The following is a 26,971-nucleotide window of genomic DNA, read 5'->3' as shown; positions in this document are numbered from 1 at the left end:
GTTTGGGGGGGGAGGGGGGGAACGCTTTTGGCTCCCATCACTGCTGGGCTCTCTCCCACCTGGCAGGGGCATGGCAGCTGCCACCAGCAGCGTGGCCACCAGCAGTGTGGCCACCAGCAGCATGGCCACTGTGCCCACCAGCAGCGTGGCCACCGTGGCCACCAGCAGCAGGGCCACCGTGCCCACCAGCAGCGTGCCCACCATGGCCACCCCAAGCCCAGGGGACCCCGAGGGCCCCCCCCCGGCCTCGGGGCAGCCCCCCCTGGACTGCGTGGTTTGCTTCTCCCCCTACGATCGACTCTTCAAGCTGCCCAAGGCCCTGGGCTGCGGCCACAGCTTCTGCCTCGAGTGCTTGGCCAGGGTCACCTTGGGGACCCCCCCCTCGCCGCCCCCCGCCCTCCTCTGTCCCCTCTGTCGCCGCCCCACCCCTCTGCTCCCCGGGGGGGGGCCCCCGGCTTTGCCCACCCGCCTGGACCTCCTCCCCCTGCTCCCTCCCGGCCCCTCCGGCTCCGTTCGCTTCGATCGCTCCCGGGGGCTCCTTTATGTGCCCCCCCAGGGAGGGGTCCCTGCTGCCACCCTCAGCTTGGAGCTGGGGCGCCCTGACCCCCCCGGCGCCCCCCCCAGCCGCGCCGGCGCCCCCCGGCTGTGGGGGCGCTGGGTGCGGTCCCGGGCGGTGGCTTTGGGGGTGGCTTTGGTCGTTGGGGGGGGGTTAACCCTGGCCGGGGTCTTCCTCTTCTTCCTCCCACCCCTGGCCTGCGGGGAGGGGGGGGCTGGGGCCAACAGCACCTGGGGGGGGGCTGGCTGGCCCCCCTATTAATGTGGGGAGCCCCCCAGACCTACCACAGCAGAGCACCCGATTCGGGGGGGGCTGGGGGGACCCCAGAACCAGCCCCTTTTTTTCCCCTTGTATTAAATGGGTTGGATGCCAGCTGGGTCCTGCTGCTGCTTTGCCACCTCTGGTCCCGGGGGCACCCCAAAAACGACCCCCCGATCCCAGGGGCACCCCCAAATCCCCCCGGAAAACCCCCCCAGATCCCAGGGGCACCCCCAAATCCCCCCGGAAACCCCCCCCAGATCCCAGGGGCACCCCCAAATCCCCCCGGACAACTCCCCCCGCCCCGTGCTGGAGTTTTGGGCTGAAACCTCCCAATTTTGGTGGAGCAGAGGGGACAGCCCCCGGGGTCCCCCCAGAATCCCTGGCTCGGGGGGGAGGGATTTGGGGGTGACAGAGGGGCTCCAGTTCCCTGCCCCCTCCCTCCTGTTTTGCCCTGCCCCCCACTCCCGGCCGCGGTGCCTGGCACGGCCCCGGCCCCTATCGGCGGCGGCCCGGGACGGCTGGCACCGGGTGGGGACACCTTGGGGACACCTTGGGGACGAGGGGAGGGGGAGGGGGGCGTTGGGCACCGGGGTTGCAGCCAAAGGAAGGGGGCAGGGAGCCTCTGGAGCTGGGAATGGGCTGGAGCCAGGAACTGTGGGGCTGGATCTGGGATCAGCTGCATCAGGACCACCAGGACCCAGGAGCAGCCTCCTGCTCCTCTCCTCGCTCTCTCCATCACCCCTCAGCCCCCCCCATGAGCTCTGGGATGGCCCTGGGCGGGGGCTGGGGTCCCAGCTGTGGGGGTTGGGGTCCCGGGGGGGGCAGGGGGGTGGGGGTGGGGTGGTGAAGAACCACACAGAGCTGTGGAGGAGAAGCAGCAGGGTCTGGTTGTGAGCACAGAGCAGCCTGGAGCCAGACCCCAGGCAACAGTCGGCACGAGGAGGACCACGCCCGTGGAGAGGACCCCGCCCCTCGAGGGGACCACACCCAGTGGAGAGGACCACACCCAGGGGAGAGGACCCAACCAGCCCAACGGTCAGGCCCCAACACGACAGACGGGAGCTGACCCCCAGCCTCTCCAGCTGTGCCCCAGCCTCCCCACAGCTGGCTGGGACAGCTCCCAGCAGCAGCCTCCAGCCCAGCAGCTGCCTCCAGCCCAGCAGCTGCCTCCCAGCCGGGGGGGGCCGGCAGCAGCTCCCCCAGACCAGCTGGAGCTGGCCCCTGGAAGCCACCCTGGATGTGCCACGGGGCCCAAGTCGTGCTCCACAGCTCGCCCAGACTCAGGGTGTCCTCTCCAGCCTGACACTGAGCTCCAGGAGGCCCCTCCAGGACCACCACAATGGACCACCACAACCCTGCCACTGGAGGGGGGGAGGGGGGAGGGAAGTTGTTCTGCTACAGCTGGAGCTGAGCTCCTGCATGGGTGGGACGGGGAGGAAGGTCAGGGAGGGGGGGCAGGGGGCAGGGGAGGAGGAAAAGTCAGGACTGGGCAGGTTGGCTACAGCTGGGGTGGGGGAGGTGGGGTGGAGGTTGTAGGGGTGCTGGGACAGCTGGAGGTGGCTGTGGGGGTGAGGGGAGAGCTGGAGGTGATTGTGAGGTGCTGGGACAGCTGGAGGTGGCTGTGGGGTGCTGGGGCAGCTGGAGGTGGCTGGGGGGTGAGAGGACAGCTGGAGGTGGCTGGGGGGTGCTGGGACAGCTGGAGGAGGTTGTGGGGTGAGAGGACAGCTGGAGGTGGCTGTGGGGGTGAGAGGACAGCTGGAGGAGGCTGTGGGGTGAGAGGACAGCTGGAGGTGGCTGGGGGGTGAGAGGACAGCTGGAGGTGGCTGGGGGGTGAGGGGAGAGCTGCAGGAGAGGTCTTGGTCAGGAGGAGTCCCAAGGGGAGGCTGGGGGAGGGGTGGTGGTGCCATGGGCCGGGGTGGAGGTGACACCCAGGGGCCAAGGCTGTGGCCACCCGGCTGGGCTTGGGTGGCCACCCACCACGAGTCAACCCCAAGGCTCCACCCCCCTACCCAAACCCCACCCACTTTTGGCCTCCACCTTGCTGAAGCTCCACCCCCCTCGGTCCATTAGCCCCTCCCCCCCGCACCCCCCGCCTGTGGGGGTCCCCCGGGGGTCACTTGTAGAGCAGGTGCACTCGGCTGCCGTCGCAGTTGGCCCTGCCGAGCTTCTCGGCCTGCTCGGTGACCAAGCAGCGCACCAGGGGCAGGTTGGGTTGGTAGAAAGGAGCCGGGGGGGCCGGGGAGGAGCCCACCCCCGGCGGGAAGTGGTTGTCGGCGTCCCGGGCGGGGTTGGAGGAGCGGCGCCGGGAGCGGAGCTGCTGCCGGTCCTGCAGCTGCTGGCGCAGCTCCGAGACTCGTTCCTCCTTCTGCCAGGAGGGGGCAGCGGTGAGCGACCCTCCCCCGGCCCCCAGGGGCGCTGGGACCCTAGAGCGGCCCCCGGCCCTGCCAGGGCAGCTCCCCGGGGCTGGGGGCACCCTGGGGACCTTCCAGCCCCGGAGCTCTGGGTGGTCTCCGACCCCACCCAACCGCATCCCGGTGGTCTCCAGCCCCCCTCCCCCCGCGGCCCCCCTCCTCCAGGTGGTCCCAGCCCACCTCAGCGATGATCTTCTCCAGCTCCCTGTTCTCCTTCTCCAGCAGCCTGGACTTCTCCTCCTCGTTGTTGTTGGTGGAGGATCCTGTCTTCATGGTGTCCTGCTGCTCCGACTGCCACTCCCCACGCGTGATCAGGCGCCGCATCTGACACCCAGGGCCACCCAGCGTCACCCCAGGGCCACCCAGGGCCCCCCCAGAGCCCCCCAGGGCCACCCATCGCCACCCAGGGCCCCCCCAGAGCCACCCAGGGCCACCCATCGCCACCCAGCGTCACCCCAGGGCCACCCCAGGGCCACCCAGCGTCACCCCAGGGCCCCCCAGCGTCACCCCAGGGCCACCCAGGGCCCCCCCAGAGCCACCCAGGGCCACCCATCGCCACCCAGGGCCCCCCCAGAGCCACCCAGCGCCACCCAGCCTCACCCCAGGGCCACCCAGAGCCCCCCCAGGGCCACCCAGCACCACCCAGCATCACTCCAGGGCCACCCCGCGTCACCCCAGGGCCACCCAGGGCCACCCATCGCCACCCAGGGCCCCCCCAGGGCCACCCAGCGTCACCCCAGGGCCACCCAGCACCACCCAGGGCCACCCCAGGGCCACCCAGGGCCACCCAACACCACCCAGCATCACTCCAGGGCCACCCAGCATCACCCCAGGGCCACCCTGGGTCACCCCAGGGCCACCCATCACCATCCAGGTACACCCCAGGGCCATCTATGTTCACCAAGGGCCACCCCAGAGCCACCCAGGGCCATCCATGTTCACCAAGGGCTGCTCCAGGGCTACCCCAGGGCCACCCCAAGGGTCACCAAGGCTTCCAATAGCCCAGGAGAAACCAAACCCAGAGGAGGGCAGGCAGCCCAGGGGTGGGCAGGCAGCCCAGGGGAGGGCAGGCAGCCCAGGGGAGGGCAGCAGGCAGCCCAGGGGAGGGCAGGCAGCCCAGGGGGCAGCAGGCAGCCCAGGGGAGGGCAGGCAGCCCAGGGGGCAGCAGGCAGCCCAGGGGGCAGCAGGCAGCCCAGGGGAGGGCAGGCAGCCCAGGGGGCAGCAGGCAGCCCAGGGGAGGGCAGCAGGCAGCCCAGGGGAGGGCAGGCAGCCCGGGGGAGGGCAGCAGGCAGCCCAGGGGGCAGCAGGCAGCCCGGGGGAGGGCAGGCAGCCCGGGGGTGGGCAGGCAGCCCAGGGGAGGGCAGGCAGCCCAGGGGAGGGCAGCAGGCAGCCCAGGGGAGGGCAGCCAGCCCAGGGGAGGGCAGCAGGCAGCCCAGGGGAGGGCAGGCAGCCCAGGGGAGGGCAGCAGGCAGCCCAGGGGTGGGCAGCCAGCCCAGGGGTGGGCAGCCAGCCCAGGGGGCAGCAGGCAGCCCGCGGCCAGGGGGCACCTTGGGCACGAAGAGGACGACCAAGGTGATGTAGGAGGAGAAGACGACGGCCAGGGAGGCGAAGGCGAAGGCGGCGTCCTGCTGGCTGCTGAGGATCATGGTGACCGGCGCCGTGATCAGGCACAGCACCTGCGGGCGGGCAGGGCGCGGCTGGGGGCGGCCCGGGGCGGGGCCCGGGCGGGGGGCGGGGCGGGGGGCGGGGCGGGGCCTCACTGCCACGTTGTAGATGGCCATGCCCACGGCGCGGTGGTCGTTGATCTTCTCGGTGGAGACGCTCTTGGTCTCGTAGGCCAGGAAGATGCCCAGCAGCAGCAGCAGCCCCTTGGAGCCGTAGAAGATCCCTGGGGGAGCCACCAGGGGGCGCTCAGAGAGGCACCTCCGGGCCTGGGGGCGCCGGGGGGGGTCAGGTGGGGACCTCCCTGCCTGGTCTGGGGGCACCGGGGGGGGGGTCAGACAGGGACCTCCCTTCCTGGTCTGGGGGCACCGGGGGGGGGTCAGACAGGGACCTCCCTGCCTGGTCTGGGGGCACCAGGGGGGTCAGACAGGGACCTCCCTGCCTGGTCTGGGGGCACCAGGGGGGGGTCAGACAGGGACCTCCCTGCCTGGTCTGGGGGCACCAGGGGGGGGTCAGACAGGGACCTCCCTGCCTGGTCTGGGGGCACCAGGGGGGGGTCAGACAGGGACCTCCCTGCCTGGTCTGGGGGCAGCAGGGGGGGGTCAGACAGGGACCTCCCTGCCTGGTCTGGGGGCACCAGGGGGGTCAGGCAGGGACCTCCCTGCCTGGTCTGGGGGCAGCAGGGGGGGTCAGACAGGGACCTCCCTGCCTGGTCTGGGGGCACCAGGGGGGGTCAGACAGGGACCTCCCTGCCTGGCCTGGGGGCACCAGGGGGGTCAGACAGGGACCTCCCTGCCTGGTCTGGGGGCACCAGGGGGGGGTCAGACAGGGACCTCCCTGCCTGGTCTGGGGGCACCAGGGGGGTCAGACAGGGACCTCCCTGCCTGGTCTGGGGGCACAGGGGGGGTCAGACAGGGACCTCCCTGCCTGGTCTGGGGGCACAGGGGGGGGGTCAGACAGGGACCTCCCTGCCTGGTCTGGGGGCACCAGGGGGGGGTCAGACAGGGACCTCCCTGCCTGGTCTGGGGGCACCAGGGGGGGTCAGACAGGGACCTCCCTGCCTGGTCTGGGGGCACCAGGGGGGGTCAGACAGGGACCTCCCTGCCTGGTCTGGGGGCACCGGGGGTGGGTCAGACAGGGACCTCCCTGCCTGGTCTGGGGGCACCGGGGGGGGGGTCAGACAGGGACCTCCCTGCCTGGTCTGGGGGCAGCAGGGGGGGGTCAGGCAGGGACCTCCCTGCCTGGTCTGGGGGCAGCAGGGGGGGTCAGACAGGGACCTCCCTGCCTGGTCTGGGGGCACCGGGGGGGGGTCAGACAGGGACCTCCCTGCCTGGTCTGGGGGCACCGGGGGGGGGTCAGACAGGGACCTCCCTGCCTGGTCTGGGGGCACCAGGGGGATCAGACAGGGACCTCCCCCCACCTAGTCCCCAGGGGTTCCTGGGTCTCCCTTTGGTCCCCCAGGACCCTTCCCAGCCCTCCCAGTGCCCCCCCAGCCGCTGCCTCCTGCTGCCCCAGGCCCACCCAGCCAGGTGTTCATCTTGGTGGAGCTGCAGTGCTCCAGCTGGGGCAGGATGGAGACGTCGGTGTCCGTCTTGGGCTCCTCCTTGGTGAACTCCTGGGGGTCACAGGGGTGGGACATGGGGGGTGGGAGGTCACATGGGTGGGGTGGAGAGGCTCCAGACACCATGACCACCCCCCAACACCATGAGGAACCCCTTCAGGAGCCCCCAACACCATGACCACCACCCAACACCATGAGGAACCCCTTCAGGAGCCCCCCAACACCATGACCACCACCCAACACCATGAGGAACCCCTTCAGGAGCCCCCCAACACCATGACCATCACCCAACACCATGGGGACCTCCTCAGGAGCCCCCCAACACCATGACCACCACCCAACACCATGAAGACCCCTTTGGGAGCCCCCCAACACCATGACCACCACCCAACACCATGAGGACCTCCTCAGGAGCCCCCCAACACCATGACCACCCCCCAACACCATGAGGACCTCCTCAGGAGCCCCCAACACCATGACCACCCCCCAACACCATGAGGACCTCCTCAGGAGCCCCCCAACACCATGACCACCCCCCAACACCATGAGGACCTCCTCAGGAGCCCCCCAACACCATGACCACCCCCAACACCATGAGGAACCCCTTCAGGAGCCCCCAACACCATGACCATCACCCAACACCATGAGGAACCCCTTCAGGAGCCCCCCAACACCATGACCACCCCCCAACACCATGAGGACCTCCTCAGGAGCCCCCCAACACCATGACCACCACCCACCACCATGAGGACCTCCTCAGGAGCCCCCCAACACCATGACCACCACCCACCACCATGAGGACCTCCTCAGGAGCCCCCCAACACCATGACCACCACCCAATACCATGAGGACCCCCTCAGGAGCCCCCCAAGCCCCCCCAGCCGTGCCCCACCTCGATGGTGCGGTGCAGGGGGTCCACGATCTGCCAGATGATTAAGGTGACCACGTCCAGCCCCACCAGCAGCCCCACGGTGGCATAGAGCTTCCAAGGCTCCAGAGTCTGGGGGGAGAGGACACCATGGGGCCACCAGACCCTCCCCACCACGGTGTGCTCTCCACCACCCAAGGGGGTCGAGCCCTCACCTTCCTCTTCTCCTTCTTGTCCTCCTTCTTGGTGAAGACGGTGTGGACCCACCAGATCTTGGTGAACATGCTGCCGTAGGCCAGGCTGAAGCCCAGGCCCAGCAGCCAGAGCCTGGCCTGGGGGGGAGGACATGGGGTGGGAGGACCTGGCTGGAGCCACCTCAAGGACATCCCTTGGTCAACTTCTTTGGAGGTCCACAGCTCTACCTCCAATGGTTCCTGCTCTGCTTGTCCCAGCCCTTGGTTCTGTCTCTAACTCTTCCTCTTCTCATCCTCTGCTTCCATCATCTCCAACCCTTCCTCCTCCAGCTGTGCTCATCCCTTGCTTCCATCATCTCCAACCCTTCCATCATCTCCAACCCTTCCATCATCTCCAACCCTTCCTCCTCCAGCTGTGCTCACCCCTTGCTTCCATCATCTCCAACCCTTCCATCATCTCCAACCCTTCCATCATCTCCAACCCTTCCTCCTCCAGCTGTGCTCATCCCTTGCTTCCATCGTCTCCAACCCTTCCATCATCTCCAACCCTTCCTCCTCCAGCTGTGCTCATCCCTTGCTTCCATCATCTCCAACCCTTCCATCATCTCCAACCCTTCCTCCTCCAGCTGTGCTCATCCCTTGCTTCCATCATCTCCAACCCTTCCATCATCTCCAACCCTTCCTCCTCCAGCTGTCCTCATCCCTTCCTTCCATCCTCTCCAACCCTTCCTATTCCCTTCTCCCCATCTCCTGGTTGCATCTCCAACCCCTCCAGGCCTCCCCATCCCCCTGGTTCTCTCCAACCCTTCCTGCTCCAGCTGTTGCCACCTCCTGGTGGTCCCCATGCCACCCCTGCCCACCTGGCAGACGAATGGGAAGAGGCCTGGCCCGATGTGGTACCCATCCAGGCCCAGGGGGAAGACAGCAGCCAGGGCCAGGGTGCAGCCCACGGCGGTCATGTTGTTCAGGTAGGGTTGGGAGTTCTGGATGTACCTGGTGGAGGTTGAGGAGAAGACCTGAGCTCACCAAGGCCACCCTGCTGCCCCTGCAGCCTTCAACCACCCCAGCAGGAGGTGGGCAGTGCAGGCCACCAAGGACACCCAAAGCCTTGGTGTCACCCAGAGCTCCTGAGCAGCTTGGAGGCCTCCCAGCACCACCCTTTGGTCACCACCAGCAGCAGCTGCAGGAGGCCCTGGGACCATCGAAGACCTCCAGCACCACCCCGAGGGACTCCCGAGGGCCCCCTCAGGCTGGGACCATCTGAGACCTCTTTAGTTTTGCCCCTCTGGAGGCTGCCAAGCAGGCAGCCATGGAGGAGGCTGGGTGGGGTCCTTCCCACCCCCCACCCCCAGGAGACGGCGGTGGGGCTGGGGGCACTGACCGGACGTGGCCGTTGTAGATGTTGAAGGCCAAGCAGATGATGGCCAGGAGGATGCCCAAGGAAGCCAACACCGAGACAGAGATGAAGAGCTTCTGGGAGAGGAATCTGAAGGTGGTGATGACCTTGGTGTAGTCAGCTGGAGGGGCACCTCCTGCAGAGCCCAGGGCACAGGTTACAGGAGGTGGTCTTCAAATCCCTTGGGGAGACCTTCCTGAGCCTTGGGAGGACCTTCTCAGCCCTTGGGGAGACCTTCTTGAGCCTTGGGAGGACCTTCTCAACCCTTGGGGAGACCTTCCTGAGCCTTGGGAGGACCTTCTCAGCCCTTGGGGAGACCTTCTTGAGCCTTGGGAGGACCTTCTTGAGCCTTGGGGAGACCTTCCTGAGCCTTGGGAGGACCTTCTCAGCCCTTGGGGAGACCTTCTTGAGCCTTGGGGAGACCTTCCTGAGCCTTGGGAGGACCTTCTCAGCCCTTGGGGAGACCTTCCTGAGCCTTGGGAGGACCTTCTCAGCCCTTGGGGAGACCTTCTTGAGCCTTGGGAGGACCTTCTCAACCCTTGGGGGGACCTTCCTGAGCCTTGGGGGGACCTTCCTGAGCCTTGGGGGGACCTTCTCAACCCTTGGGGAGATGTTCTCAACCCTTGGGGGGACCTTCTCAACCCTTGGGGAGACCTTCCTAAGCCATGGGGGCACCTTCTCAAGCCCTGGGGGGACCTTCTTGAGCCATGGGGTGACCTTCTCAACCCTTGGGGGGGGTCTTCTGGCCCTTGGGCAGGGCAGGGAGCTCCCCAGGAGGCAGCCTGGGGGTCCTCACCGATCCATTTGTCGTTGTTGTACCAGGAGAGGTTGTCCTTGGTGCTGTCATAGTAACCAATCTTCTTGTAGACCCCTCCTGGAAGGGCACCAGGGATGGTGGTGGTGGGAAGGAGAGGTGGCACCGGCTCCACGCTTCTAGACCCCCTCCCCAGGACCACAGCCTGGCTGAGCACTTGGAGAGGGCCTTCTGAAGGTCCACCTGCTGCAACCTTCTGCTCAGGAGCAGCTGGGGGCAGGGGGTGGTTGGGGTGCTCCGAGGTGGAGACTCCACCACCTCTCTGGGCACCGATTCTCGGTGACCTGCACCATCACCAGGGGGCTCCTGGAGCCTTCTGGGCTCCAGGCCCTTCCTCATCTTGGTGGCCCTTTGCTGGGTGCTCTCCAGCAGCTCCCTGGTGGCCCTGGGAGGCCTCCTGCTCCTCACTCACCCTGCAGCTGCTCGATGAGGGTCCAGGCCATGCGCGAGCCGCTGGCGTCGAACACGACGTGGCCCTGGGGGGGGATGGGGATGGGGGTCAGGGACCTGGCCAGCAGCAGGACCACCAGCAGGCCCAGCAGCAGGCTCAGCAGCAGGACCAGCAGCAGGCCCAGCAGCAGGACCAGCAGCAGGACCAGCAGCAGGACCACCAGCACCAAGAGCAGGCAGCAGAACCAAGCTCTGTGGGGGTTGGGGTAGCTCATGGAGGGAAGCCTTGAAGGCAGCTCCAGCACCACTCTGAGGGACCCTTGGGGGACCCCTGAAGGCAGCTCCAGCACCACCCTGGGGGACCCTTGGGGGCAGCTGCAGCAGCAGGGGCCGGGGCTGGGCAGGCTGCTGGGCAGCAGGGGCTGGGGCTGGGCAGGCTGCTGGGCAGCAGGGGCTGGGGCTGGGCAGGCTGCTGGGCAGCAGGGGCTGGGGCTGGGCAGGCTGCTGGGCAGCAGGGGCTGGGGCTGGGCAGGCTGCTGGGCAGCTGGGGCCGGGGCTGGGCAGCAGGGGCCGGGGCTGGGCAGGCTGCTGGGCAGCAGGGGCTGGGGCTGGGCAGGCTGCTGGGCAGCTGGGGCCGGGGCTGGGCAGCAGGGGCCAGGGCAGGGCAGGCTGCTGGGCAGCTGGGGCCGGGGCTGGGCAGCAGGGGCCAGGGCTGGGCAGGCTGCTGGGCAGCAGGGGCTGGGGCTGGGCAGGCTGCTGGGCAGCAGGGGCTGGGGCTGGGCAGCAGGGGCCGGGGCTGGGCAGGCTGCTGGGCAGCAGGGGCTGGGGCTGGGCAGGCTGCTGGGCAGCAGGGGCCAGGGCAGGGCAGGCTGCTGGGCAGCTGGGGCCGGGGCTGGGCAGCTGGGGCCAGGGCTGGGCAGGCTGCTGGGCAGCAGGGGCCAGGGCTGGGCAGGCTGCTGGGCAGCTGGGGCCAGGCTGTGGCCGGGGCTGGGGCTCCCCACGCACCGAGACCCCCTCAAAGGCCGAGGAGTTGAGGGCTCTGTAGATCTCGTCGGTGATGTTCTTGTTGTTGTAGTTGAAGTCCTCCAGCCTCAGGCCCTTCTTGGCCAGCTCTGCAGAGGTCTTGTTGAGGGCCAGGGCCAGGGCCCAGATGGCATCATAGGCCAGGGGAGCCTCCTGGAAGCCTCCTGTCTCCTCGGGGTTCTTGCCCAGCCTCTTCTGCAGCTTCTCGATGAACTCCTGGGAGGTCTGCGGCGGAGCAAGGAGGGCACAGGAGGGCGGTGATGGGCAGGGGCTGGGCAGGCGCCCTCGGTGCCCACCGTGTTGGAGGTGCTGCAGGGGAGCAGGGGGCACAGGAGGCTGGGCAGGGGCAGGGCAGGGCAGGGCAGGGCTGGGCAGGGCAGGGCTGGGCAGGGCAGGGCGGGGCAGGGGCTCAGCAGGGCGGGGCAGGGCGGGGCCGGGCCTCACCATGTTGGAGATGCTGCAGGGGAGCAGGGGGCACCGGAAGCTGGGCAGGGGCAGGGCAGGGCAGGGCAGGGCTGGGCAGGGGCTCAGCAGGGCGGGGCTGGGCGGGGCCGGGCCTCACCATGTTGGAGATGCTGCAGGGGAGCAGGGGGCACCGGAAGCTGGGCAGGGGCAGGGCAGGGCAGGGCAGGGCTGGGCAGGGGCTCAGCAGGGCGGGGCTGGGCGGGGCCGGGCCTCACCATGTTGGAGATGCTGCAGGGGAGCAGGGGGCACCGGAAGCTGGGCAGGGGCAGGGCAGGGCAGGGCTGGGCAGGGCGGGGCAGGGGCTCAGCAGGGCGGGGCAGGGCGGGGCAGGGGCTCAGCAGGGCGGGGCAGGGCCTCACCATGTTGGAGATGCTGCGGGTGTTCTCGGGGTTGAGCATGACGATCTCGGTGGTGACGTGCCCCTCCACGGCCTCGGCCATCTCGGCCTGGGTGCAGTTGATGGCAGGGTCCTTGATGCGGAACCAGTTGTCGGCGTACCAGCCGATCAGGAACCAGACGTACTTCTTGCCGTACAGCTTCTCCTTGTACACCTGCCGAGGGGCCGGCTGCCAGCGCGCCCACGCCGCGCCCAGCCCGCCTCCACCCTTCTCCCCATCCTCTCTGTCCTTCAGGAGCTCTTTAGCTCTTCACCTTGGGCATCCACACAAGCCTTCCCCATCCCATGATCCATCCATCCACCCACCCACCCACCCATCTCCATCCATCCACCTCCATCCATCCATCCACCTCCATCCACCCATCCATCTGCCCATCTCCACCCATCCATCTCCATCCATCCATCCATCTCCATCCATCCATCCAACTCCATCCATCCATCCCCATCCATCCATCTCCATCCATCCATCCAACTCCATCCAACCATCCCCATCCATCCATCTCCATCCATCCATCTCCATCCATCCATCCAACTCCATCCAACCATCCCCATCCATCCATCTCCATCCATCCATCTCCATCCATCCATCCAACTCCATCCAACCATCCCCATCCATCCATCTCCATCCATCTCCATCCATCCATCCATCCCCATCCATCCATCTCCATCCATCCATCCCCATCCATCCATCCATCCATCCATCCATCTCCATCCATCCATCCCCATCCATCCACCCATCCATCCATCTCCATCCATCCATCCCCATCCATCCATCTCCATCCATCCATCCAACTCCATCCAACCATCCCCATCCATCCCCATCCACCTCCATCCATCCATCTCCATCCATCCATCCATCCCCATCCATCCATCCATCCCCATCCATCCATCCCCATCCATCCATCTCCATCCATCAATCCAACCATCCCAATCCATCTCCATCCATCCATCTCCATCCATCCATCTCCATCCATCCATCCATCCATCTCCACCCATCCATCCCCCCCATTCCTCTCCATCCCCCTCCTCTCCTGCTGCCCCCTTGTGGCCTCACCTCGCAGAAGACCTTCCGCGCCTCGGTCTCGTAGAAGAGCCCCACGATGATCCTGGCGTCCTGGCGCTGCAGGCAGGGACACAGAGCACCCTGGGGGTGGGACTTCTGCTCCTGGATGGCCAGTCCCACCCAGCCTCATTTGCATAACTTTGCATAGGGCTGCTGAAGTAGGACCAGAAGGTCCTGGGTGCAGGAGATGCAGTGGTGGCTTGGTCACTTGGGCACCTTTGGGGGGTGTCTCTGCTCCCTTTGGGGTGCAGGACCTGGTTCCAGGAGGCACCTGGTGGTGAGGAGGACCTGGTCCTGGTGCTGCTGAGGACCTGGTGGTGGTGAGGAGCTGGTCCTGGGCCTGGTGGCCTCACCTTGAGGTTGCGCACAGGAGCGGCAGGGTCGGAGAAGAAGCTCTGGCGGAAGGTGATCTCCAGACCTGCTTCCCTCACCCGCTGGTCCAGGTCATCCAGGGTCTGGGGGTGGGGGGCAGAGGGGAGAGAGAGAGGAGAGTGAGTCTGGGGGACACGGTAGGGCTGGGGGGCACCAAGGTGGGGTTGGAGAGCATCGAGGTGGGGATGGAGGGCTCCAAGGTGGGGGTGGTGATGATGGTGGTGGTGATGATGGTGATGGTGGTGGTGGTGATGGTGATGATGGTGATGGTTGTGATGGTGGTGGTGGTGATGATGGTGATGATGGTGGTGATGATGGTGATGATGGTGGTGGTGGTGGTGATGATGGTGGTGATGGTGATGATGATGGTGGTGGTTGTGATGGTGATGGTGGTGGTGATGATGGTGGTGGTGATGATGGTGGTGATGGTGAATGATGGTGGTGGTGGTGATGATGGTGCTGGTGGTGCTGGTGGTGATGATGACGGTGGTGGTTGTGATGGTGGTGGTGGTGATGATGGTGGTGGTGATGACGGTGGTGGTTGTGATGGTGATGGTGGTGGTGATGATGGTGGTGATGGTGAATGATGGTGGTGATGGTGGTGATGGTGCTGGTGGTGGTGATGACGGTGGTGGTTGTGATGGTGGTGGTGGTGATGATGGTGATGGTGGTGACAGTGGTGGTGATGATGGTGGTGCTGGTGGTGGTGCTGTACCGAGGTGAAGACCTCCGTGGTCTGCTGGATGGTGGCGATCTTGGTCCAGCCCCACTTGCGGAAGAGCTGCACCCGCGTGGGGTTGTGCAGCGTGGCCGAGGGGTGAGTGCGGAAGAAGGTTGGGAAGCGCTGGCGGTTGGACAGCGCCGGCGAGCTGGAGCCGTAGGACAGCTGCGGGGCCGGGGGGCACCGGGGTCAGGGGGCACCCCCCCAGCACCCCCAGGGCCCAGGAGCTGTCTCCTCACCCCCCCAGCACCCCCAGGGCCCAGGAGCTGTCTCCTCACCCCCCCAGCACCCCCAGGGCCCAGGAGCTGTCTCCTCACCCCCCCAGCACCCCCAGGGCCCAGGAGCTGTCTCCTCACCCCCCCAGCACCCCCAGAGCCCAGGAGCTGTCTCCTCACCACCCCAGCACCCCCAGAGCCCAGGAGCTGTCTCCTCACCACCCCCAGGCCCCCACAGGCCCCAGGAGCTGTCTCCTCACCCCCCCAGCACCCCCAGAGCCCAGGAGCTGTCTCCTCACCCCCCCAGCACCCCCAGGCCCCAGGAGCTGTCTCCTCACCACCCCAGCACCCCCAGGGCCCAGGAGCTGTCTCCTCACCACCCCAGCACCCCCAGGGCCCAGGAGCTGTCTCCTCACCACCCCCAGGCCCCCCCAGGCCCCAGGAGCTGTCTCCTCACCACCCCAGCACCCCCAGGCCCCAGGAGCTGTCTCCTCACCACCCCAGGACCCCCAGGCCCCAGGAGCTGTCTCCTCACCACCCCAGCACCCCCAGGGCCCAGGAGCTGTCTCCTCACCCCCCCAGCACCCCCAGGGCCCAGGAGCTGTCTCCTCACCACCCCAGGACCCCCCCAGGCCCCAGGAGCTGTCTCCTCACCACCCCAGCACCCCCAGGCCCCAGGAGCTGTCTCCTCACCACCCCAGGACCCCCCCAGGCCCCAGGAGCTGTCTCCTCACCACCCCAGCACCCCCAGGCCCCAGGAGCTGTCTCCTCACCACCAGAGGACCCCCCCCAGGCCCCAGGAGCTGTCTCCTCACCACCCCAGCACCCCCAGGCCCCAGGAGCTGTCTCCTCACCCCCCCAGGCCCCCCCAGGCCCCAGGAGCTGTCTCCTCACCCCCCCAGCACCCCCAGGGCCCAGGAGCTGTCTCCTCACCACCCCCAGCACCCCCAGGCCCCAGGAGCTGTCTCCTCACCACCCCCAGGCCCCAGGAGCTGTCTCCTCACCCCCCCAGCACCCCCAGGGCCCAGGAGCTGTCTCCTCACCACCCCCAGCACCCCCAGGCCCCAGGAGCTGTCTCCTCACCACGATGAGGTTCCACATCCGAGCAGCCTCAGCCACCAGGGTGGAGACGCTGCTGCAGCCTGGCATCAGGATGATCTTGATGGGGTCGTTGTAGAGGAGCTCATAGAGGTACTTGGTGGCCTGGCCAGGGTCACACTGGGTGGGGGGGGGGGGACAAGGGGGGGTGTGGGGCAAAGAGACCAAGCTTGAGGAGCCCCCCCAAGGACTCCCCCTGCTCCACCCAGCTGGTTGCCCCCAGAGCTCCAAGCCCCCAGCTGGGGTTGAGTCAGCTTGGGGGAGGGGGGACACCCCCCCCCCCCCCCCCCAAGGTCAGAAGGTCCTTGAGGGCCAGGAGGAGAAGCTGGAGGTAGCCTGGGGGGGGCCATGAATAATTCAGGGCACGGCAGGGGCCGGAAGCAGAGCCCTGGAGATGTTGCCAGGGGAACCCAGCGGCAGCCCTGCAGCTGCCATGGCAACGGGGGGGGGGGGGGAGCGGGGGGTGGGGGGGCCAGGGGAAAAGGGGGGGGGGCATGGAGGGTGGGGGGGTGCTGTTTGCTTTCTACAGGGTGGATTGGGGGGAGCCTGGGGCAGTGCTGGCCTTCTGGGGGGGCCGAGGGGAGGCTGTGGGGGCTGGGCTGTGTTGGGCAGCTCTGGGTTCTGCTGGGGGGGCTGTGGCTTTGGGGGGAGCTTGGAGGGGGTCTGGGTTGGCTGGGGGAAAGCTGGGGGGAGATGTGGGGGGGGGCTGTTGTTTTTTGGGGGCATTTTGAGTCAATGACCTCCTGCCCCAACCCTTCCCCTCCTGCCCCATTCCTTCCCCTCCTGACCCCCTCCTGCCCCACCCCTTCCCCTCCTGCCCCCCTCCTGCCCCAACCCTTTCCCTCCTGCCCCAACCCTGCCCCATCCCTTCCCCTCCTGCCCCCCTCCTGCCCCATCCCTTCCCCTCCTGCCCCATTGCTTCCTCTCCTGACCCCCTCCTGCCCCATTGCTTCCTCTCCTGACCCCCTCCTGCCCCATCCCTTCCCCTCCTGACCCCCTCCTGCCCCATCCCTTCCCCTCCTGACCCCCTCCTGCCCCATCCCTTCCCCTCCTGCCCCATTGCTTCCCCTCCTGACCCCCTCCTGCCCCATCCCTTCCCCACCTGACATCCTCCTGCCCCATCCCTTCCCCTCCTGACCCCCTCCTGCCCCATCCTTTCTCCACCTGACATCCTCCTGCCCCAACCTTTCCCCTCCTGACCTCCTCCTGCCCCATTCCTTCCCCTCCTGCCCCAACCCTTCCCCTCCTGCCCCCCTCCTGCCCCATCCCTTCCCCACATGACCCACTCCTGCCCCATCCCTTCCCCTCCTGCCCCATTGCTTCCCCTCCTGACCCCCTCCTGCCCCATCCTTTCCCCTCCTGACCCCCTCCTGCCCCAACCCTTCCCCTCCTGCCCCCCTCCTGCCCCATCCCTTCCCCTCCTGCCCCAACCTTTCCCCTCCTGACCCCCTCCTGCCCCATCCCTTCCCCACCTGACATCCTCCTGCCCCATCCCTTCCCCTCCTGACCCCCTCCTGCCCCATCCCTTCTCCACCTGACATCCTCCTGCCCCAACCTTTCCCCTCCTGACCCCCTCCTGCCCCATCCCTTCCCCTCCTGCCCCATCCCTTCCCCTCCTGCCCCCCTCCTGCCCCATCCCTTCCCCTCCTGCCCCATCCCTTCCCCTCCTGCCCCATGCCCCCGACTCAGTGCCCACCTTGCTGTCGTGGTGGATCAGCCGCAGTTCGTAGTCGGGCAGGATGTCTCTGCGGCTGTTGATGTCCTCCAGGGCCATGCGGACGGCGGGCAGGCAGGCCTGGCCCCCCGGCCACCCCCCGCTCATGGGGAACAGCGCCCCCACGTGGACGGCCTTCTTCCCTGCGCCCACCAGCACCAGGGGACTGCTCAGCACCACCAGCAGCCGCCAGCACCAAGCCGGCGGCCCCCAGGCCACCGTGGGAACCGGCATGGTCCCCCAGGGGTCAAGGAGGGCACAGGGGCAGCAGGGGGAGGGGGGCGGCCATGGTCGGGGGGGGGGGGGGGGGAGCGGACTGGCGGGGGGGCGGGGAGGGGGATGAGCAGGGGATGGGGGGGGTGGGGATAGCGGGAGGGGGATAATGGGCTGGGGGTTAATGGGGTTGGGGGATACTGGGAGGGGGCACTGGGAATAATGGGATGGGGGAAAAGGGGATCAGGAGGGGAAAGGACAGGCTGGGGAGAGGGGAGATGGAGGCTGGGATTGGAGAGGGATGGGGATGGGAAGGAACGGGATCAGAACGGGATGGGGAGCGGGGAGGTGGAGGGAGGGGTCCAGAAAAGAGCTGGAGGGGGGGGAGAGGAAAAATAAGGGAATGGCAAAGAGGAGGATGGGAAGAGGAAAGATGGAGGGACAGGGATGGAAAATAACAGGATGGGGCTGGGCAGTGAGCGGGATGGGGCTGGGAGGAAGGGGGATGGAAAAGAGAGGGGAGGAGGGTGGGGAATAAAGGGATGGGGAAGCAGGAGGGATGGGAATGGGAAAATAAAGGGATGGGGGTGGGAAGCCGGAGGGACAGGGAGAGGAAAGATGGAGAGCGGAGCAGAGGGAGGGCAGAGCCCGAGGGGAGCGGGGTGGAGAAACCCGGAGGGATGGAGCCGGGAAGAGCCGGAGGGGATGAGCAGAGGGAACGATGGAGGGGAGGGGGGTGGGGGTGGGAACCGGCAGGGGACTGGGAGAGGGAAGATGGAGGACTGGGAGGACTGGGGAGGAAGGGATTGAGCAGGGCTGGAGCTGAGCGAGGGGAGGGAGGGGGTGGGGAGGGCTGGGAATCGGGGCGGGAGGGGGGGAGGGGGGAAGGGAGGGAGGCTGGGAGGAGGAGGAGGGATGGAGAGGGGTTGGGGGAGGGAGGAAGGCTGGGAGGAGGAGGGGGAGGAGGGATGGAGAGGGGTTGGGGGAGGGAGGAAGGCTGGGAGGAGGAGGGGGAGGAGGGATGGAGAGGGGTTGGGGGAGGGAGGAAGGCTGGGAGGAGGAGGAGGGATGAAGGGGAGGCAGGGGAAGGAGGAAGGCCGGAGGGAGGGGGATGGATGAGGCTGAAGGCTGTGAGGAAGAGGATGGATGTGGGGAGGAGGGAGAGTGGCACTGGGGGCTGCCCTGAAGCCTGGGGATGGCTTGGGGGGGGTTGGGGGGGGGGGCTTAGGGGGGTTCCCACCCCTCAGGGGAGAGCTGGGCATGGGTCCCAGGCTGCCTCCTGAAGCCCCCACCCCAAACTGGGGGGCACTGGGGGGGGGCAGGGGAGGGAGGATGTGGGGGGGACTTGGGGGGGGGCTTGGGGGGGGCACCCCAGGGAGCAACTCACCTGAGAGGGGGCGACGAACTGTGGGGGAGGGGGAAAGGGAGTCAGAGAGAGACCCCCCCCAGGGACCCCCCCCAAAGGAACCCCCCAAATCCAGGAACCCCCTTCCCATGGGGGCCTGAACCCACCCCAGGGACCCCAAACCAAGGGACCCCCAAACCCAGGGCCCCCCCCCCCCCGGATCTGACTTCCCCAAGAGACCCCAAGCCTGGGTACCCCTCCCCCATGGGACTGCCCCCCCCAGGACCTGAACCCCCCCCAGACACCCCCAGCCCCAGGGACAGCCAAGGAGCTCCTGCTCTGGGACCCCCCAGCCTCAGGGACCCCTCCATGGAGACCCCCAGCCAGGACCTCCAGCCCCAAGGAGACCACAGCCAGGACCTCCAACCCCAAGGAGACCCCAACCAGGACCTCCAGCCCCAAGGAGACCACAGCCAGGACCTCCAACCCCAAGGAGACCCCAACCAGGACCTCCAACCCCCAAGGAGACCACAGCCAAGGACCTCCAAGCCCACGGAGACCCCAACCAGGACCTCCAAGCCCATGGAGACCACAGCCAGGACCTCCAACCCTAAGAAGACCACAGCCAGGACCTCCAAGCCCAAGGAGACCACAGCCAAGGACCTCCAACCCCAAGAAGACCACAGCCAAGGACCTCCAAGCCCACGGAGACCCCAATCAGGACCTCCAACCCCATGGAGACCCCAGACAAGACCTCCAAGCCCAAGGAGACCCCAACCAGGACCTCCAACCCCAAGGAGACCACAGCCAAGGACCTCCAAGCCCACAGAGACCCCAACCAGGACCTCCAAGCCCAAGAAGACCCCAGCCAAGGACCTCCAAGCCCACGGAGACCCCAACCAGGACCTCAAACCCCAAGGAGACTACAGCCAAGACCTCCAAGCCCATGGAGCCCCCAGCCAGGACCTCCAAGCCCCTAGCCCCCAGCCAGGACCTCCAAGCCCCTAGCCCCCAGCCAGGACCTGCAAGCCCCTAGCCCCTCCAGCCCCGCAGGCGCTCGGGCGCCAGCCCCACTCACGCTCGCAGCTGGGCTTGGGGGCGCTCCAGCGCCCCAGCTTGGTGCAGTTGCTGCGGGCGCTGCCCACCAGCCGGAAGCCTGGGTTGCAGCTGTACTCGGCCCAGCTGCCCTCCACCGGCACCCTCTCCATCGCCTGCGCCACCACCTGGCCGTTCTCCAGGCTCAGGTGCAGCTTGGGACACGTCCTCACTGCGGGAGAGCGCGGCTGGGGGCCAGGCCTCCTCAGCAGCCTCCGCGGGCCACCGGGGGGGGGGGAGGGGATGGCGGTGAGGGTGGGGGGGGGAAGAGCAGGAGGAGGGTGGGGGTGGAGAGGAAGCTGATAAGAAGGAGGATGGGGATGGAGAGGAGGAGGAGGGGCATGGAGAGGAGGAGGAAGAGGAGGATGGGGATGGAGAGGAGGATGATAAGGAGGAGGATGGGGATGGAGAGGAGGAGGATGGGGATGGAGAGGAGGAGGATGGGGATGGATGGAGAGGAGGAGGATGGGGATGGAGAGGAGGAGGATGGGGATGGATGGAGAGGAGGAGGATGGGGATGGATGGAGAGGAGGAGGATGGGGATGGATGGAGAGGAGGAGGATGGGGATGGAGAGGAGGAGGATGGGGATGGATGGAGAGGAGGAGGATGGGGATGGATGGAGAGGAGGAGGATGGGGATGGAGAGGAGGATGCTAAGAAGGAGGATGGGATGGAGAGGAGGATGATAAGAAAGGATGGGGATGGAGAGAAGGAGGATGGGGATGGAGAGGAGGAGGATGGGGATGGAGAGGAGGAGGATGGGGATGGAGAGGAGGAGGATGGGGATGGATGGAGAGGAGGAGGATGGGGATGGAGAGGAGGAGGATGGGGATGGATGGAGAGGAGGATGCTAAGGATGGGGATGGAGAGGAGGATGATAAGAAAGGATGGGGATGGAGAGGAGGATGGGGATGGGGATGGAGAGGAGGATGGGGATGGGGATGGAGAGGAGGATGGGGATGCTGCTGGTGCGGGGTCCGGCCGCCGGGGGGCGCACTCACGGCAGCGGCTGGGCTGTGCCATGGCCGTCCAGGTGCCGTCGCGCTGGCACTTGCGCACCTTGGGCCCCAGCGGCTCCCGGCCCGGCCTGCAGACGAACTCAATCTCGTAGTCGAAGGGCAGCAGCCGCACGCTGCGCACCTCCTCGGGGGTCAGCCCCCGGTACCGGATGCCTCCATCCCGGGGCGGGTGCAGCACCTGGCAGCCTGCGGGGCCGGGGGGCGGTCAGAGGGGCAGCAGGGGGCGGAGAAACGCCCCGAGGGGGTCTCACTGCACCCCGGAGCGGGGCTCATCGCATCCTGCGGTGGTCTCATCACACCTTTGAGGTGTCCTGGCCCCACCCGGAGGTGTCCCGCCCCGCCCCGCCCCCCGGCGGTGGTCTCCTCACCTTCGGTCAGGTTGGTGTGGATGGAGCTGGAGCTGCCGGGGGCTGCGCTCAGAGCCAGGAGGGGCAGCAGCAGAGGCAGCATCTGGAGTGGTGGGGGTGGGGAGATTGCACAGGGTGAGGGTTACTCACAGGTTGCTCACAGGAGCTGCACCCAGCTTGCACACTCATGGAGGAACCTACACCCAGCTTGCACACTCACAGTGGAGCTTGCACACAGGTTACTCACAGGAGCTGCACCCAGCTTGCACACTCATGGAGGAACCTACACCCAGCTTGCACACCCACAGTGGAGCTTACTCACAGGTTACTCACAGGAGCTGCACCCAGCTTGCACACCCACAGTGGAGCTTGCACACAGGTTACTCACAGGAGCTACACTCACAGTGGAGCTTACACACAGGTTACTCACAGGAGCTGCACCCAGCTTGCACACTCATGGAGGAACCTACACCCAGCTTGCACACTCACAGTGGAGCTTGCACACAGGTTACTCACAGGAGCTGCACCCAGCTTGCACACCCACAGGAGCTACACTCACAGTGGAGCTTACACACAGGTTACTCACAGGAGCTGCACCCAGCTTGCACACTCATGGAGGAACCTACACCCAGCTTGCACACCCACAGTGGAGCTTGCTCACAGGTTACTCACAGGAGCTGCACTCAGCTTGCACACCCACAGGAGCTACACTCACAGTGGAGCTTACACACAGGTTGCTCACAGGAGCTGCACTCAGCTTGCACACCCACAGTGGAGCTTACACACAGGTTGCTCACAGGAGCTGCACCCAGCTTGCACACCCACAGTGGAGCTTGCTCACAGGTTACTCACAGGAGCTGCACCCAGCTTGCACACTCATGGAGGAACCTACACCCAGCTTGCACACCCACAGTGGAGCTTGCACACAGGTTACTCACAGGAGCTGCACCCAGCTTGCACACCCACAGTGGAGCTTGCTCACAGGTTACTCACAGGAGCTGCACCCAGCTTGCACACTCATGGAGGAACCTACACCCAGCTTGCACACCCACAGTGGAGCTTGCTCACAGGTTACTCACAGGAGCTGCACCCAGCTTGCACACCCACAGTGGAGCTTACTCACAGGTTACTCACAGGAGCTGCACCCAGCTTGCACACCCACAGTGGAGCTTACACACAGGTTGCTCACAGGAGCTGCACCCAGCTTGCACACCCACAGTGGAGCTTGCTCACAGGTTACTCACAGGAGCTGCACCCAGCTTGCACACCCACAGTGGAGCTTACTCACAGGTTACTCACAGGAGCTGCACCCAGCTTGCACACCCACAGTGGAGCTTACACACAGGTTGCTCACAGGAGCTGCACCCAGCTTGCACACCCACAGTGGAGCTTACACACAGGTTACTCACAGGAGTGACACCCAGCATGCACACTCATGGAGGATCCTACACACAGTTTACACACTTGCAATGGAGCTTACACACAGGTTGCTCAGAGGAGCTGCACCCAGCTTGCACACCCACAGTGGAGCTTACACACAGGTTACTCACAGGAGCCCTACACCCCTGTTGCACACTGATGGAGAGCCCTACACCCCTCTTGCACACTGGTGGAGAGCCCTACACCCCTGTTGCACACTGGTGGAGAGCCCTACACCCCTCTTGCACACTGGTGGAGGGCCCTACACCCCTCTTGCACACTGGTGGAGAGCCCTACACCCCTCTTGCACACTGGTGGAGGGCCCTACACCCCTCCTGCCCACTCGCAGGGGGACGTTCCATGGCGCTCAGTTCCCTTTCCCTCCCTGCCCCTGCAGTGGATTTCAGCTTCCTTCCTGTTTCCCTCTCAGGTCACTTTTCCTTCCCTGAAGGCAATGTTAGGCTTCTTTGGCACGTTCCTTTTCCTCTTCACTTCCACTCTGCCCTTTGTTTTCCCCTCACTTTTGAGCTTTCACTGAAGTTTTCATTTCACTTTCACTCTGCCTCTCAGATCCGGTTCTGAGTTCTACCTCTGCTACGAATCTTCCTCTCCTACTTCCCACTGCTGCTGTCACTTTCCCTTCGTTTCCCACAGGCAGTTAACCTTTTCCAGCTTCCTTGCCCGTTCCAGTTCATTTCCCAGTTTTAATTTCCATCCCCAGGTTTGAAAGCTTTGAATTTGAATTTCCATTTCACTTTGAAAATTTCATTTTGAGTTGGAATTTTGACTGCACTTTGAATTTTAATTCCCCTTCCCCTTCCCCTTCCCCTTCCCCTTCCCCTTCCCCTTCCCCTTCCCCTTCCCCTTCCCCTGTCAGATTTGAATTGCAGTTGCAGCTTGGAGTTTGAATTATCAATTCCAGCTTGGATTTTGAACTTGAATTTCCATTTCAGCTTGGAATTGGAATTTAAATTTCAGCTTGAAATTTGAATTTTAATTTCTATTTCAGCTTAAATTTTCATTTTTAATTTCTATTTCAGCTTGGAATTTGAATTTTAACTTCAATTTCAGCTGAATTTTGATTTTTAGCTTCCATTTCAGCTTGAATTTTGATTTTTAACGTCCATTTCAGCTTGAAATCTGATTTTCAACTTCAATTTCAGCATGAATCTTGATTTTAAACTTCAATTTCAGCTTGAATTTTGAATTTTAACATCCATTTCAGCTTGAAATCTGATTTTCAACTTCAATTTCAGCATGAATCTTGATTTTAAACTTCAATTTCAGCTTGAATTTTGAATTTTAACATCCATTTCAGCTTGAAACCTGAATTTTAACTTCAATTTCAGCTTGAATTTTGAATTTTAACGTCCATTTCAGCTTGAATTTTGATTTTTACCTCCCATTTCAGCTTGAATTTTGAATTTTAACTTCCATTTCAGCTTGAAATCTGAATTTTAACATCAATTTCAGCTTGAAATCTGAATTTTAACTTTCATTTCAGCTTGAAATCTGAATTTTAACTTCCATTTCAGCTTGAATTTTGAATTTTAACGTCCATTTCAGCCTGAATTTTGATTTTTAACTCCCATTTCAGCTTGAATTTTGAATTTTAACTTCCATTTCAGCTTGAAATCTGAATTTTAATGTCGATTTCAGCTTGAATTTTGATAACTTCCATTTCAGCTTGAAATCTGATTTTATAACTTCAATTTCAGCTTGAAATCTGAAATTTAACTTCCATTTCAGCTTGAATTTTAACTCCCATTTCAGCTTGAATTTTGAATTTTAACTTCCATTTCAGCTTGAATTTTGAATTTTATAACTTCCATTTCAGCTTGAAATCTGATTTTATAACTTCAATTTCAGCTTGAAATCTGAAATTTAACTCCCATTTCAGCTTGAATTTTGAATTTTAACTTCCATTTCAGCTTGAATTTTGAATTTTAACGTCCATTTCAGCTTGAATTTTGATTTTTTAACTTCCATTTCAGTTTGAATTTTGATTTTTAACTCCCATTTCAGCTTGAATTTTGAATTTTAACTCCAATTTCAGCTTGAATTTTGATTTTTAACTTCCATTTCAGCTTGAAATCTGAAATTTAACTTCCATTTCAGCTTGAATTTTGATTTTTAACGTCCATTTCAGTTTGAAATATGAAATTTAACTTCCATTTCAGCTTGAATTTTGAATTTTAACTTCCATTTCAGCTTGAATTTTGAATTTTAACTCCCATTTCAGCTTGAATTTTGATTTTTAACTTCAATTTCAGCTTGAAATCTGATTTTTAACTTCAATTTCAGTGTGAATCTTGATTTTTAACTTCAATTTCAGCCTGAATTTTGATTTCTAACTTCAATTTCAGTTTGAATTTTGAATTTTAATTTATATTTCAGCTTGAAATTTGAATTTTAACTTCAATTTCAGCTTGAATTTTGATTTTATAACTTCAATTTCAGCTTGAATTTTGAATTTTAACTCCAACTTCAGTTTCAAATTTGAATTGTAACTTCCATTTCAGTTTGAATTTTAATTTCCATGTTCAGCCTCAGACTTCAATTTCAATTTCAAGCTTTCCTTTCCAGTCATCTTTTCCCCCCCCAACTCCTTCCTGATTTTCCTTTCCCACTGACTTTTAATCACCACAACCTCCTCTCCACCCTCTCCTTACTCACCCTGCCCCACTTGGCACCACAACCCTGCCCTGGGGAGGGGGTTGGGGCTGGGGGGGGTGGCCCTAGGGGGATGTTGTTGCCCCCCCCCCCCAGCTTTTTCCACCCCTCTCCCGTCCCAGCCTATCCCAGCCGCGGGTTAATTAACCCCGGCACTAATCAGGGCTCATTAGCGGCGCTCAGGCAGTTGCTTGGTTACTGCTGAGCTGGGAGGACACGGGGGGGGGGGGGGGGGGGGCCGGGGACACCCCCCCAGCCCCATGCAGGATTCCCTGGCTGTTATTACCCCCCCCCCCCAACCTGGGACCCCCAAACTTCCCCCCTCCCTGCCCCACATTGCCTCTCCCTCCCCAGACCCACACAGGACCCCCTGGTCCCTTATTGGTCCTTGCCCCCCACCCCCGGAACCCCCCCTCTCACCCCATGGAACCCCCAAACTTCTCCCCCCCCGCCTCATTTTATGCCCCCCAGCCTCCTTGAGTGGGGGAGGGGGGCGCCCATGGGATTTGTGAGGGAGGGGTCTTTAAGGGGAGGTGACTCTCCCCCCAGCACCCCAGATTACACCTCCAAAAGTGGGGGGGGGGCAAGACTGGGCGGGGGGGGGGGTGTCACAGAATTGGGGGAGGGTGGAGGGTGGGGTCCAAGGCTGTGGGAGGGTTGTGGGGGGAGGGGGTGTGGAAGTTTTGGGGTTCCAAGGGGCCAGGCTGGGGGAGGCCTCAGGGTCTGGGGGGGCTGCAATTAGAGGAGGGGGACCAGGGGTCCCAATATGGAGGCAGAGATGGGGCCGGGGGTCCTCAAAACGGGAGGGGGTCCCCCAAAATGAGGAGGGGGGTTCCCAACATGTTCAGGTTGGGTGAAGGGTTGGGGGGGGGGGAGGCCTTGAAAGGGGTTGGGGATTAAATGGGGGGGGGGGCGTGAAAAGAACAGGGGAGGGCTCCCCCTCCCCCCACCCCCCCGGCTACAGAACGGGGGTGTGGGGGGGTCAGTGCCCCTCCCTGCCCCCCCCCTCCCCTCCCAGAGTGGCCCAGCACAGCGCGGGGGACCCCTTAGTATATTTGGGGGGGGGTCTTACCTTGGCCTGGGCTTGTCCGGGGTGGGGAGGGAGTCAAAAGGGGGGGGGGGGGGGAGTCAAAATAGGTATGGGGGGGTGTGAGGGAGATAGGGGTGGGTACTAAGATGGGGGATGGGGAGAAGGAGGGGGGAGGAGGAGGAGAATTGGGGGGGCACGGAGATGATGATGATGATGGGGGGGGGGCTACGATGAAGCTGGGGGGTCCCGGTGGTTGCTGGGGGGGGGGGGGTCGGCTGATGCTGGAGCTGCCCGGGATGGAGGATGGGAAACTCCCGGAGATGGAGGGATGGGAAAAAACCCGGGGGGGGTGGAATTAAAACGGGGGGGGGTGAGGGGGGGGCTCGTACGCAGTGGGGGGGGGGAGGGTTGGTCCCAGCGCTGGGCGGGGGGGGGGCGATGGAGGTTTGGGGGGGTGGGGTGTGGGGAGTGGGATGCAGCACCACGGGGAGGGACCCGGGTTTGGGAAAGGGGGGGGAAGGGATTGAGGGGGGGAGGGGAATGGAAGGGGGGGGGAAGGGGAGGGGAGGGGCCCCGGCTCCGCCCAGAGAAAGGGGAGGGAGAGCAGGGGCGGGGCCGCTGCGGGGCGGGGGGGGTGGATGGAGAGCGG

At 64.1% G+C, this 26,971-nt stretch overlaps 2 protein-coding genes across 2 annotated transcripts; both read right to left on the bottom strand.

Annotated features, from left to right (window-relative positions):
- Positions 1-2,908: 2,908 nt before the first annotated feature.
- Positions 2,909-19,999, bottom strand: GABBR1 (gamma-aminobutyric acid type B receptor subunit 1). The gene is made up of 20 exons (XM_054177304.1): positions 19,818-19,999; positions 18,782-18,799; positions 17,164-17,324; positions 15,453-15,587; positions 14,149-14,319; positions 13,415-13,516; positions 13,053-13,118; positions 11,961-12,152; positions 11,119-11,361; positions 10,136-10,199; positions 9,706-9,783; positions 8,895-9,045; positions 8,374-8,506; positions 7,535-7,651; positions 7,344-7,451; positions 6,412-6,505; positions 4,989-5,116; positions 4,776-4,904; positions 3,409-3,552; positions 2,909-3,182 (listed from the first exon to the last, which is right to left on the bottom strand). The coding sequence occupies exons 1-20, from the start codon at positions 19,945-19,947 to the stop codon at positions 2,931-2,933; spliced, it is 2,616 nt and encodes an 871-aa protein (XP_054033279.1). The 5' UTR covers positions 19,948-19,999; the 3' UTR covers positions 2,909-2,930.
- LOC128899051 (gamma-aminobutyric acid type B receptor subunit 1-like) lies at positions 19,980-26,429 on the bottom strand. Its single transcript, XM_054177183.1, has 4 exons — positions 26,365-26,429; positions 21,222-21,303; positions 20,832-21,039; positions 19,980-19,989 (listed from the first exon to the last, which is right to left on the bottom strand). The coding sequence occupies exons 2-4, from the start codon at positions 21,301-21,303 to the stop codon at positions 19,980-19,982; spliced, it is 300 nt and encodes a 99-aa protein (XP_054033158.1). The 5' UTR covers positions 26,365-26,429.
- Between the last annotated feature and the right edge of the window lie 542 nt (positions 26,430-26,971).

Source organism: Dryobates pubescens, chromosome 39, assembly GCF_014839835.1.
Source record: "Dryobates pubescens isolate bDryPub1 chromosome 39, bDryPub1.pri, whole genome shotgun sequence".
Classification (NCBI taxonomy): Eukaryota; Metazoa; Chordata; class Aves; order Piciformes; family Picidae; genus Dryobates; species Dryobates pubescens.
Note: the sequence above shows the minus strand (reverse complement) of the source record. Positions and strands in the feature narration are given on the sequence as shown.

Coding starts and splice junctions, on each gene's coding strand:
- GABBR1 (XM_054177304.1), bottom strand. CDS start 19,947: ATGGAGAGGGTGCCGGTGGAGGGCAGCTGGGCCGAGTACAGCTGCAAC. Junction 9,046..9,705: donor CAACAACGACAAATGGATCG/GTGAGGACCCCC, acceptor TGGGCTCTGCAG/GAGGTGCCCCTCCAGCTGAC. Junction 6,506..7,343: donor CCCTGCACCGCACCATCGAG/GTGGGGCACGGC, acceptor TGTGACCCCCAG/GAGTTCACCAAGGAGGAGCC.
- LOC128899051 (XM_054177183.1), bottom strand. CDS start 21,303: ATGCTGCCTCTGCTGCTGCCCCTCCTGGCTCTGAGCGCAGCCCCCGGC. Junction 21,040..21,221: donor CCACACCAACCTGACCGAAG/GTGAGGAGACCA, acceptor CCGGCCCCGCAG/GCTGCCAGGTGCTGCACCCG.